At 31.0% G+C, this 14,772-nt stretch overlaps 1 protein-coding gene across 1 annotated transcript in view; it reads right to left on the bottom strand.

The window, feature by feature from the left end:
• Nucleotides 1-11,167: 11,167 nt before the first annotated feature.
• LOC139874932 (uncharacterized) overlaps nt 11,168-14,772 on the bottom strand; it is a 76,403-nt gene continuing 72,798 nt past the window's right edge. The window contains exons 2-5 of the mRNA XM_071862322.1: nt 13,101-13,273; nt 12,848-12,968; nt 12,182-12,745; nt 11,168-11,215 (exon numbers count right to left, since the gene is read on the bottom strand). Of these exons, the coding sequence (XP_071718423.1) occupies nt 11,168-11,215; nt 12,182-12,745; nt 12,848-12,968; nt 13,101-13,273 (906 nt within the window). The remainder of the gene's footprint in view (nt 11,216-12,181; nt 12,746-12,847; nt 12,969-13,100; nt 13,274-14,772) is intronic.

Raw genomic sequence — 14,772 nt, 5'->3', positions numbered from 1 at the left:
GTCTGCATACCGTCAACCATAATCAATCCATCTAGTACTTCAACCAAGGATAACTCATGTCATCCCGAGGTTTGACCATATCATCATGATACAAACCCCCTCAGCATCCTGAATGCCGGCTCCAGAAGTGCCCCGTACCGAACACTAATATAGAGACTTCCAACAATACACCGAAGTGCTAAATTGGACACTCTAGTGTGCCCCGTACCAAGCACACCTAGAGGCACCACCTGCATCCCGGATGCATGACCTCAAATTTAACGCATAACGTTAAGTAGGTAACCATTGTCCCGAGGACTCCTCCACAATTAAACATTATACCGGCGTCCCAGACACCCTAAACGCATACACATACATGTACATATTTATTGTACTCATCTTGGTTGAGAGATTATCAATAACAATGCACAATTAATCCACGAGTCTATGCAAGACTCTTTCAACTTCAACAAAGCACGGTCCACAATCAATATCCAAGCAATACAACCTAGCATACAAGCATACACATATATATATCACAACATAATCATCTTAGTCATTCAATACCAACTATCAAGGGTTCATCATTAAACCCTCAACCCCATCTATAAACATCTTTTGACTACTCTCATGACTTACAACCGTAAGTCTTCACAATTCACAAAACTCTATTTGACCCACAAAACTCATTTGGTCAAACAAGGTCAACTACACATAGGGTTTAAGTTTTAAACTCACAAAACACACTTTTGACAACATTCTGACTAAACAAAAGACTTATAGTCACAAGTCTTCCCAAACCATACCTTAACATCAATTCTTGACTTTCATACTCAAAAGTCATCTTAGTCAAACTTAGTCAACTCAGATTTAGACTTCAATCATACTAACATTTCAACTACCAAATCATTTCTTTACAAAATCCTCATCCCTCTAACTAAAATCCATGTTTAACCAAACCTCTAAAAATTTACAATACTTTATAACAAATATTAGTCTTAAAACACAACTTATTTAACATACTAATTCAATTTCACTAGTTCATCATCATCCCCAACTTTAACCCACAAAAACCCCAATTTACAAATTCGATTTAGGGTTTGTATGAAGTTATAAACTTCATTTTAACACTAACAACATCATCTAAACACGTAAAATCGACTTTTAAAACAATAAAACTCATACCTTAAGTCTAGGGTTACAAAACCCCCAAATCACCAAGGAGATGAAGAAAAGAAGAAATCTTGAACTCCAATGATCCTAGCTAGTGTTAGGATGATTGATTACACCCCAAAACCAAATTGATTGAAGAAATTTGAAGTTTTCTTGCTTGATCACCTCTAACCCGTCACCTATCTCTCTCTACTCCTCTCTCTAATATTTTCTTGAAACTTCCTGAAATGAGAAGAAAGGGATACTGTCCAATTTTTATCCAAATGGGTATTTAACCCAAATTACCATTATACCTCTACCCACAACAATAAACTAATACTTAATAAAAGGAAAATTGTTTGTAAATGCATTAAACTTTCACTAAATTTTTATTTTATGCATTTAACTATCAACTCTCCTATTGTATGCATTCAGCTATTTAAATTGTTCTATTGTATGTATTTAACCTGATATAACAGGTAACCTTTCAGGTTACCTCAATTTCATTTATAGATATTTTCATTATTAGTCCCTCATGTTTGTAAGCCCTAATTTTATTGATCCCTCACTTAAACAAAACATTTACATCTTCATCCATTCATCATCATCTTCATTATTTATTATTGATTCATCTTCAAATTGAGAAGTTAATATTTATATAATATTCAAATTTTATCCTCAAAATTGATCTCCGATGATGAAACACAACCTGAAGAAGTATGGCGAGGAAGAAACAGAAGCAGCATATCTGAGAATTGATATGAAGAAGTACAACTCCAGATCTGAAAATCGATTTGAAGAAGTACTAACATATCTACGATTTAGGGGTGAAGCGATTTTCTGAAATGAATTTGTATATTTATTTAAAAACCAGATCTATATCGATTACCTCCGCCACCAACTATTTCACCTCCGACAGTAGAAGTTAGTGACAATGGTGGTGGTGATGCCGGAGAAGATGAACGGTGGTGGTTGTGATGCCGGAGAAGATGAACGGTGGTGAATACCTTCAATTCCTATTCCAATACGTTATACACTAAATTTATACGCATCTATATTATATATTTTTTATCCGAGAGACTTGATTTGAATTTGAATTTGATAAATAATAATGTAATTAGCAATCTGGACACCATATGAAAAGAGAGTTTAGTAGCTTAACTGGATCTTTATTACAAGAGTAATTTTTTTTCCATATAAACTTTAAAGACACGTTGATTGTTTTCATATCTGCCTGATTCGCTAAAGCTGCAAAAAATTATATTTTTTTATGCTTAATTAAAAGACATGGAAATAGTTTCTTTCGTTTTGTTTGATTAAAAATGGAGATAACATGTTTGGATAGCATGGCATTCATATTTTATGTGTGGGAAAAATACAATTATATAGGAAATTTAAGACATCATTATTTTTTTTGAGATAAATATTAACTTCTCAATTTGGAGTACTGATGAAGATGAATGATGAATTGATGATGATGAATGATTGAATGGATGAAGATGAAAATGTTTTGTTTAATTGAGGGACTAATGAAATTAGGATTTACAAACATCAGTGACTAATAATGTAAATATCTATAAATGAAATTGAGGTGACCTGAAAAGATCACCTGTTATATCAGGTTAAATACATACAATAAAATAATTTAAATAGTTGAATGCATACAATAGGAGAGTTGATAGTTGAATACATACAATAATAATTTGGTGAAAGTTCAATGCATTTACAAACAATTTTCTCTTAATAAAAATGGGTTGTTACATACTGTGTAAATAAGATGCAATGTATTCCTTTCAAATGCTAAATGATTCGATGACATGTTGCTCGAATATTGGTCCCCATATTATTTATATCAATGAATGAATGGTATCAAATGTATCAATTTTGTTTAGTGCGAGTAAATAAATTACATATAATAAGATGTTTTATAACATATACCTGTGATTGTTCTTTTCCCTTGTGAGTATTAGTAGACAACAAATCATTTGTGATGTTGTTTTCTTGAGGATTCATTGATTTTAAGAATGGAGAAAGTTGGTTGATAGAAAATGATCAAGTGTGTGTAGAAGAAAACAACTGTGGAATGAGATAGTAGTACCACACATTCATTTTGTAAAAGAATGAGTAAAAAAAACTTTAACTAATTTAATTAAGCAAACGTGTTGATAAATTTGAGGCTAAATAAGTGTGATGATTGTTGAGATATTTTGTTTATTGAGATCTTTTGTGGCAAACTTGTACTCCGTATGTGGCAATTTACATAAAATATTGAGATCTTTTGTTTATTTATCCAACACTATGTATCGTGTGTGTATATTTACCAAAAATATATATCATGTATTGGAAATTAGATCAAACTAGTTGTGGAGCCCTCGCTTCGCGCCGGGGGCTCCGTTTTGAATGCGAGTAAAAAAAAAAGTCTTTCCTTTTGTGGATCTATTTTGTAAAATTTTTTTTTCGACATCTAACATTGAAGGGTTGTTCCTTTTGTGAAAGTTGCTTCTTTTAGCGTTAAAGTTAGTTGATCTATTTTGTAAAAAAAAATATTTTTCGACATCTTTTGGTAGATTGAAGGGTTGTTCCTTTTAAGAAAGTTACTTCTTTTATCATTGGAGACAAAAAAAAAAATGTAGCACAGTAGTGGCCTATGTGGATCCTACTGTTTGAGCGCAGTGTAGAAGCCGGTAAAGCGTGGTGAGGGTTTTTGGTGTTAGTGATGGGATAAATAATAATTTATAATATAGGTATAAAGTAGGGGGTTCGATTTATATTTTAATAAAAGTTAGGGGGTTGGTTTGTAAAAAATAAAAAATTGAATAGAACTATTCATAACAAATAAGACAAATTTTGTCTATTAGTTATGTTGTTAATGTTAATGTTAATATTCATAATACATGAATATATTATTAATTAACAATATATATATATATATATATATATATATATATATATATATATATATATATATATATATATATATATATATATATATATATATATATATATATATATATATGTTATAAAATATCTAGATTGTGTTATAAAATATCTAGATTGGATGTTAATTTTTATTATTATTATATTTCTTGCATAGTAATATTTTATACTATAAATAGACATGTATGGTAACCATTTAAAGTGTACCATTTCTCTTGAAATATCAATATCAATATTTCTTCTCTCATTCTTCTCTCTTTTTCTCTCTTTGTTCTTATAACCATTAAAGGTAGTTATAAGCCTACTGAATTATAACACGTTATCAGCACGAAAAGCTTAGTGTAATTAAAAGATATCTCAAACGATCACGAATCACTAATCAAGGTATGAAATTATTAATAATTTTCAGACTCGAATATATCAAATTTTGGACTACTAACATTTATATTTATGTTATTTAAGTTATATATGGTCGGTTATACCACCTGAATTATATTTCTGTAATCTAACTTTTACTAACTTCACTAACATTTATATTTATGTTATTTAAGTTATATATGGTCGGTTATACCACCTGAATTATATTTCTGTAATCTAACTTTTACTAACTTCACTAACATTTATATTTATGTTATTTAAGTTATATATGGTCGGTTATACCACCTGAATTATATTTTCTGTAATCTAACTCTTATTAACTTCACTAACATTTATATTTATGTTAATAAGACCTCATGATTGTACGCAACACGTCATTTGACAACACGGTACTTTATGTACGCAACACGTCATTTGACAACACGGTACCATGGGTCGAGATTAATTCCGATCAATACGAATACGACGGGGTCTTTATATGTTATCTAACATTTATGATTACTTATGCAATTAATCATTATTTATTTCATGCATACTAATGTTTATTCTTAAATTTATAATTTTAAAAGTTAAAATAAAAAAATAGTTTGTATTTTTATTAAAAGTAAATCTTAAAAGTTAAAATAAGAAAAAGTAGTTTGTACTTTTATTAAAAGTAAATCTTAAAAGTTAAAATACAAAAAGTAGTTTGTATTTTTATTAAAAGTAAATCTTAAAAGTTAAAATAAGAAAAAGTAGTTTGTATTTTTATTAAAAGTATATCTTAAAAGTTAAAGTAAGAAAAAAAAGGGGATGGTAAAATGGAATAGTTTTTTGTCAAAAATGAAGTATTGAAAATGAAGTGGTCTCCTTCTATAACTAAAAAAATATATATACTTTTATCAAATGAATTTTTTTGTGGCCGACAATTTCAAACACGAGTCCGTGTTTAGTTTATCAAGAATATCTCTTGCTTTGGTGAAAGGTCACGATCACGATATCAGGTGTTGTGAAAGAATTAAAAAATTGGTCAAGTGGCCTTTTAAAAACTAGAAAAAAAAATTTAAACAAAAAGTTTTTTTTATATATTTATAATTTACGGGTAACGTAAAAAAAGGAAGTTTTTTTTAAAAAAAAAAACAAAGAAAGTGTTTAAATGAGTTTTACAGAAAGGGGGAAAGCAAAGTAAAAAAAAAACTTTTTTCCAAACAAAGGTAAATGAAAGTAGGACTTAATACAAGAAAAAAGTAAACATCTCCTAGACGTGATAAAATCTATCAATGATAAGTATTAGACTTGATGAGCTAAATGTGACAAAAATGTTTCAACATGTCTTATGTTAATTTTCTAAAATAAATTATTATTATTCCGAGTTTAACACATATACATATGTTAATTAAAAACAACCTTTTTTGTTCTTATGTAGTGTTGGGTTGCAATTTTGATTGTATGCCATAATTCCATCCAGTAGAGTGACAATAGAAAACTTTTGATGATAATCAATAAAAAACTTTTTTCCAAACTTGTCAAATGTTTTGTTAAAAACGTGACCGTTGAAAAAAGGAGGTTGAATAATAAAACTTAAAAAACAAATTATTTTTTTTAAGAGTGTACATCAAAATGGCCCGTTTAATAATGGGGAGTAAAAATATAGTCAAATTGTTTCAACGAACAAGGGTTCAATTGGATGTCTCTTAAAAAAAATCCGCGGGTACGGGTGATGGATCCAATGGATCCGCATCCACGACCCGCGAGTGCTATCCCTAATTGTGACAAGTACAAATCAACTAAAAGTCTAAAAAATAAATGCTCTTATAGGGACCAAATGTTCACAATAATTGCCTAAGCTAGATATGAAACAAATAGTTCATAAAAAAAAAAAAAAAAGGTCGTTGTGCGTTTTCGGGATGATAGCCGAAATACACTTACAAAAGTAGGTCAGCCGTCAATTCTTTATGGCCATATCAACGTAGATCAATAAAATCATTTATGGTTTTGATAAAAGATTAATTAAAAATTAATTGTTTTTTTGGTCTTGGATTCTCGGTAACAAAAGCAAAGGTTGTTTTTGGTTGCCACAACAAACAAGACAGAGGTTGTTGACTTTTGTTGTTAAACATGGCACAAGTGAACAATAACAATAGATTATTGTTTTTGAAAAGAATAATGATGCGTTAATTTTATTGTATAAAATAAAATTAAAGAAAATGGTTTTCATTGATGACTATGAACAAACGCAAACAAAGTGTTTGTGGTATTTGGTGATTAAAAAAAAGTGCATCTAAAGTTTCTACTGAAAATAATATGCATCTAAAGCTTCTACTGAAAATTAATGTGCAAGGTACAACGTATAACTATATGGTCAAATTCATTTGAGCCTTCGAAGTCACAAGTATATGATGTATATATATATTACTCAATTAACAAAATAGTAAATCTAAATTAATTCATATGAATAGTAAAACGAAATTAATTAATTTACTATTCACATAAAAAAGCGCATATGATAAAAAGCGCATCGCATATGATAAGCGCATATGATAAAAAGCGAATATGATGAAAAGCACAACGCATATGATGAAAATCGCATATGATTAAAAGCGCATATGGTGAAAAACACAGCGCATATGATTAAAAGCGTATATGGTGAAAAGGATATATGATAAAAAAAACACATATGGTGATTTATAAATAAAAAAAAAACACATATGGTGATTAATGGAAAGCACATATGGTGATTAATGAAAAGTATATTGTGAAAAAGAATCACAAATGTTTCTTGAAAGAATTCAAGGTAAGATATATGAACCAATTCATCCATCATGTGAACCATTTTGATATTTCATGGTTCTAATAGACGCATCTAGCGGATGGTCTCATATTTGTATGTTATCAAGCCGTAATATGGCATTTGCAAAGTTTCTTGCACAAATTATTAAATTGAGAACACATTATTCTGATTACACCATTAAAAGGATGAGACTTGATAATGCTGGTGAGTTAACATCTCAAGCATTTAATGATCATTATATATCTACAGGGATTGTTGTTGAACATCCAGTTGCTCATGTGCATACACAAAATTGGTTTAGCTGAATCAATAGATAAACGCTTACAGCTAATAACTAGACAATTGATAATGAGTACAAATCTCTCAATATTTATATGTGGACATGTAAATTTACATGCTGCGACATTAATTCGCATTATACCATGTGGAAGTCGTAAATATTTTCACTTAATACTTGATTTTGGCCAAGAGCCAAATATTTTCTACCTTAAAACATTGGTTGTGCAGTGTATGTTCCAATTGTATCACTACAACACAATAAAATGGTTCTTCAAAGAAAGATGATAATATATTTTGGATATAAAACATCTTCAATCATAAGATATATTGAACCCATGATGGGTGATGTTTTTACAGCACGTTTTGCTGATTGTCATTTTAATAAAACATTGTTCCCTAGATTAGGGGGAGAAATAAAAATAAAAAATAAAATGATGCTTCATGATGTGAACATCAATTAAGGTATATTGAACTCGCACAAAAGAATGTGAAACGAAAGTTCAAAAATAATGCATATGCAAGAACTTGCAAATTAATTACTTTATGCATTTACAGATATAAAAAAGTGACTAAATCATATATACCAGCGATAAATGCTCCAGCTCGAACTGAAATTCCAAAAGCTGGCAATAATGTCACTGTTGAGTCTTTGCCACGCATCAAACGTGGAAGATCAATTGGTTCCGAAGATAAAAATCCTCGAAAAAGAAAATCAGCTGATAATGAGGTAAGAGAAAGTGTTCAAGAAGAACCACAAATCAATATTCCTTCTGCAGAGGATATTGATAAATGTAAATACTAAAATTGCGATAAATTATGCAATATTATGGAACCGAAATGAAACTAAAATCTCTATGAGATATTTTCATATAATGTTACAATGACATCATGAATAAAGATGATGATCTGGAACTAAAATCTGTCATTGAATATACAAAATGGACATGATTGAGCTCAATGGAAAGGAGCAATAAGAGCTGAATTAGAATCGCTCGATAAAAGAAAAGTTTTCGGATCAATCGTTATCACTTTTAAAGATGTGAAACGTATGGGATACAAATGAATTTTTATCCGAAAAGAAATGTGCAAATGAAGTTACAAGGCAAAACTAGACTTGTAACTCAATATTTCCCACAAAGACCAGAAATGAATTAGGAGGAAAAATTATCCTCCTGTAATGGATACAATTACTTATTAGATACTTAATCAACCTGGTAGTTATTTAAATGCATCTCATGAATGTTGTTACTACTTATCTGTATGGATCACTTAATAGTGATATATATGAATATACCTAAAGGGTTAAGGTATCATAAGCATCTAATGTAAAACCCAAGGGAATATATTCCATTAAATCACAAAGATTTCTAAGTGGGTTTATACAAAAGGGACGTATGTGGTATAACCAATTAAATGACTACTTGATAAAAAAAAGGGAATAAATATAAACTTATTTTGCACGTATGTTTTATAAAACAATGTTCGGATATGAGATCGTAGTTGTTTATGTCAATGTTCTTAACATCATATGAACAAATAAAGAGATCTATGAAATCATTCAACTTCTAAAGAATTATTTTGAAATGAAAGATCTTGAAAAAACCAAGTATTACCTTGGATTGCAAATTGAGCATATGCCTAATGGTTTACTTGTACATCAAACAACTTATACCGAAAAGATTTTAAAACATTTTTTTTAAAGACAAACTCATTGTTGTTAGATCACTCAATATTGACACTGATCTATTTCATCCCTGCGAAGATCATGAAAATTTTAACAGATCGGAAGTTCTATATTTTAGTGCAATTGAGGTTCTTATGTATCTTATAGATTATACAAGATCTGACATTTCTTTTGCAGTTAATTTGTTGACAAGGTTCAGCTCAGCCCCTACCAAAAGTCATTGGAATGGGATCAAACAAATAGTTTGATACCTTCGGGGAACTACTAATTTATAATTATTTTATTCTAACAACTCGAAACAAGATTTGTTTGGTTATACAGATGCAGATTATTTATCCGATCTACATAAAGCTAAATCTCAAACTGGATATGTATTCCTAAATGGAGGCACCGCAATATCACGACGTTCTCAAAACAAACACTTGTTGCAACATCATCAAATCATGCCGAAGTGATTGCATTACATGAAGCTACTCGGGAATGATTTTAGTTAAGATCAATGATACAAATCATTATTGATTCTTGTGGACTAGAACGCTATAAAAGCGTAACAACTATCTATGAAGATAATACAGCTTACATAATACAAATGAAAGAAGAGTATCAAAAATGACAGAACAAAACATAAATGCTGACGAGGCGCTAAAGCTATAAACGGTCTTAACGGTCATAAGTTTGATAAAAAAGAATGGTATATTGGTAAGGCTCAGAAAAAGACTGAAAGGGAATAGGAACTGAAACAACGGTTTGAACAAACCATGAAGGAGACTGTAGACAAATCACGAGGGCCAAACTTGTACATAAAAGATTTAGATGATACAGTTTCAGATGAAAACCTCAGATTTTTCTCATATACTCAAGATATCGTAAAAGACAACCAGATTAAAATGAGATACGTTCAATCAACAACTCTGCCGATCTTTATACCAAAGCACTGCTAACTGCTATTTTCAGAACACACGTTCATAATATTGGCATGAGGCATGTTCAGAAGATGTAACAACTCAGGCGTTGCCTACTTGAGGGGGAGTCAACTTTATGCTGCACTCTTTTTCCCTTAGCTAAAGTTTTATCCAAATGAGTTTTCTTTAGCAAGGTTTTTAACGAGGCAGTACTAGTTATTCTCTAATAAAATTGTCATCCAAGGGGCAGTGTTATAAAATATCTAGATTGTGTTATAAAATATCTAGATTGGATGTTAATTTTTATTATTATTATATTTCTTGCATAGTAATATTTTATACTATAAATAGACATGTATGGTAACCATTTAAAGTGTACCATTTCTCTTGAAATATCAATATCAATATTTCTTCTCTCCTTCTTCTCTCTTTTTCTCTCTTTGTTCTTATAACCATTAAAGGTAGTTATAAGCCTACTGAATTATAACAATATATATATATATATATATATATATATATATATATATATATATATATATATATATATATATATATATATCATATACGGGTTAGATACTACATGAATATATTATTAACACTATTAAATAAAGAAATAGTTATAACCAAAATTTGATAAGGTTATAGGTCAATGGTTGATAAGTTACCATTATTTAAAAACAAGTACTGAAAGCAATTTTTTTTATTTTATTATTATTCTTACATACATATAGAATGATGTAGTGTATTTGTAACTTTAATAACTTCAATCATCCTTGAGCTTATAATTGACATTACACCTAGCTTCACTTTTAACAACTTTAAACAGTGGTAACAAACACTTTCGAATTGCTCACCATGACCTCTGTTAGAGCAGTGCAAGAATATATATATTGTAATTAGAAAGATAAATAATGCATACATCCATAAACTAAACAAAAGAGAAACACGTAACAATATATAAACGTGGATAACAAAAACGTATTTTCAACAACTAAGAATGAAGTTACAAATACATTAGTGTATGACTACATAACAAAACTTTGATGTCTATAAAGGCATCAGATTTAGTTGTTGCAAGAATCGTCTTCACACCATCTTCAGATCATCAGTAAGTCCAAGTCCATTCTGTACATTCTACAGATAAAATTATTTTACAAACAAGCTTAGAAAACATAAAACAAACCATCGACAACTTGTTAGAAGACGATAGCATAATTATAGAAAACAAACTTGGATTTTATGTTATTACTAATAAAAATAGTAAATTGACTGTTAATGGTTGCATTTGATAAAAACTATTGAATGACTACATTATTACAAATGACCTGAGTATTACTCATTGTTTGTAATTAGGGGAAAAAAGTCGTATCACATCAAATTTGTCGCAAGACTTCTTTGTAGACAACATTCGTCGTAGTGTCAGATTGTTTTCTGTTAGTACGATTTTCCGTACAGCGGCTGTAAGGTACTAGTACAGAAAATTAGCTGCTCAGCGTGTGGCGTATACTGTTGATTGTTGTTTGCCCTTGAGAAATAATCTCTGCAGACCCGGAACTCATGCAGACCCGGAATACAGATGTAAGATCTGTGGGGTGGCCTCAATCAATCTGTGGATCAATCTGCAATGGTCCGTCTAGCGCACTGCTGCTAAGCGGCTAATGTTATTTTAGAGTGAGAAAGAACCGTGTGAGAGAGAAAGTGTACTTCTCTCTAACTGAAGTTCAGATCAGAATGATATGAAATGTGGTGACCCAGGGGGTCTATTTATAGGCGCAGAATGTCCGAAATTCACGGGATACACGTGTCAATCACTGAATGGTTCTGTTACGTGAAGTATCCGGAATGTCGGTGGCGTGTGTTGACGTGGCTGCGTGCTGTTTACGCGCTGAGTTAAAGGGCTTATACATAGAAGCTGCCTGCAGGGCTTACGCTTGACGCTGGACGGCCTGCTAAACGCTGGGCGGCAAACTCTGAAAACTGCCAAATTTAGTTATCTCTTCTGCTCTTTGATCGAGTTTTCTGTATGAAAATGATGTTTTTATGCGTGTAACCATTATTTTCCCTCTTCATCCAGTATAAGAACTTTAAGACCCGAGATACGGAAACATAAAGTTGCCCGTGCGTGAATACTGGCTTTCGTAAAAACAGTCCAATACTATTTAACGATTGTCCTTGACTCTTATTGATAGTCATTGCAAAGCATACGGTAATAGGAAACTGTCTTCTCTGAAACTTGATAGCAATCTTCTTGTTGGTAGGTGCCACAATCATTCTAGGTATGTAAGTAATGTTACCAAAAGATTGGCCAGTTATAATTCTAGCTTCAATAGTATGTTCCCCTAACCTTTCAACTATTAACGTTGTACCATTACACAACCCTTTAGACTGATCAATGTTACGTAGTAACATTATAGGCACTCCTCTTTTCAAAGCTAGCCTGTGATTGGGAACACCCGGAACCTTTAAACCGTTCAAAATCTCAGGGGAGTATACTTTTTGTGCAAATAAATCGTTATTTTCATCTGGGCAGAGACTATCCGAGCTGTAGTAAACTATTTCTTCACAATCAATAGTCGATAAAACATGTTCATTAATTATTGCGACCTCCTCATTTGTTGGTGCAAGTATAGCCTTATCTTGAAAGTAACTTGGATCCCCAAGTTCCTCGTGAAGTGAAGGATATATGGAATGAACGATAGTTTGTACATGATTAGAGTGTGATTAGGTGTGCAATCGTTTAGTATTTATTTTGCCTGATTGAACTACCTTTAGTGCCTTATTATACAACCAGGAAACACTCTTTTTCAACACCTTTGCTAATTGGGTTTCAAATAAGACAAAGGATGTTGTTCCAGATTTGTCTTCAACTGCTACTACAACTCGAATCCTGAAAGGTAAAATTTAAATTCGTTTGATTATGGATTAACATGGGAAAATGGTTAAATTGTACTAAGATGTTGGTCGTATGTAGAAAGTATCCAGGTAATTGTATGTACCAAATGTTAATCCAAAAACTTACTTTGGAAACACAGATTTAGTCTTAAAACAATTCGAACGTTCCCACTGTGTTTCAGCATTCGGACCAACAATCTTTCTACCAGCCTTGGTCCCACATGTTGTGCACCCATAACCAAACCATCCCTCATCAGCCAATGTCCTTATAATAGTAGCCTTAGCAACACAAGACTTGACCTATAAACAAATTTGAAAAAGTTAGTAATCATTTATAAGTTAGTCGATATATATTAGTACAGCCTTACAAATACATGGCCTCACAGTTGAAATGTTCCGTTCATATTGATTATAAACGTTCCATATTAATTGATTTCGTTGCGAGGTTTTGACCTCTATATGAGACGTTTTTCAAAGACTGCATTCATTTTTAAAACAACCATAACCTTTATTTTATCAATAAAGGTTTCAAAAGCATTACGTAGATTATCAAATAATGATAATCTAAAATATACTGTTTACACACGACCATTACATAATGGTTTACAATAGAAATATATTACATCGACATATGTTTCTTGAATGCAGTTTTTACATAATACCATACAAGCATGGACTCCAAATCTTGTCCTTATTTTAGTATGCAACAGCGGAAGCTCTTAATATTCACCTGAGAATAAATATGCTTTAAACGTCAGCAAAAATGTTGGTGAGTTATTGGTTTAACCTATATATATCAAATCGTAACAATAGACCACAAGATTTCATATTTCAATATACATCCCATACATAGAGATAAAAATCATTCATATGGTGAACACCTGGTAACCGACATTAACAAGATGCATATGTAAGAATATCCCCATCATTCCGGGACACCCTTCGGATATGATATAAATTTCGAAGTACTAAAGCATCCGGTACTTTGGATGGGGTTTGTTAGGCCCAATAGATCTATCTTTAGGATTCGCGTCAATTAAGGTGTATGTTCCCTAATTCTTAGATTACCAGACTTAATAAAAAGGGGCATATTCGATTTCGATAATTCAACCATAGAATGTAGTTTCACGTACTTGTGTCTATTTTGTAAATCATTTATAAAACCTGCATGTATTCTCATCCCAAAAATATTAGATTTTAAAAGTGGGACTATAACTCACTTTCACGTACTTGGCCACTGGTCGATTCACGAACCTATAACAAATATGTACATATATATCAAAGTATATTCAAAATATATTTACAACACTTTTAATACATTTTGATGTTTTAAGTTTATTAAGTCAGCTGTCCTCGTTAGTAACCTACAACTAGTTGTCCAACGTTAGATGTACAGAAAAAAATTGATACATATATTATCTTGAATCAATCCACGACCCAGTGTATACACGTCTTAGGCTAGATCACAACTCAAAGTATATATATTTTTGGAATCAACCTCAACCCTGTATAGCTAACTCCCACATTACTGCATATAGAGTGTCTATGGTTGTTCCAAATAATATATACACATGGGTCGATATGATATGTCAAAACATTTGCATACGTGTCTATAGTATCCCAAGATTATATAATATATTAGAATACATGTATAATACAATATAAGTTAGCTAGGATATGATTAATATAGATTTGTTACCAATTTTCACGTTGCTACAACAAGAAAAATTATCCAATCTTGTTTTACCTATAACTTCTTCATTTTAAATCCGTTTTGAGTGAATCAAATTGCTATGGTT

Source organism: Rutidosis leptorrhynchoides, chromosome 11 (assembly GCF_046630445.1).
Source record: "Rutidosis leptorrhynchoides isolate AG116_Rl617_1_P2 chromosome 11, CSIRO_AGI_Rlap_v1, whole genome shotgun sequence".
NCBI lineage: Eukaryota > Viridiplantae > Streptophyta > Magnoliopsida > Asterales > Asteraceae > Rutidosis > Rutidosis leptorrhynchoides.
The sequence above is the reverse complement of the archived record's forward strand: the minus strand, read 5'-3'. Positions and strand labels throughout refer to the sequence as shown.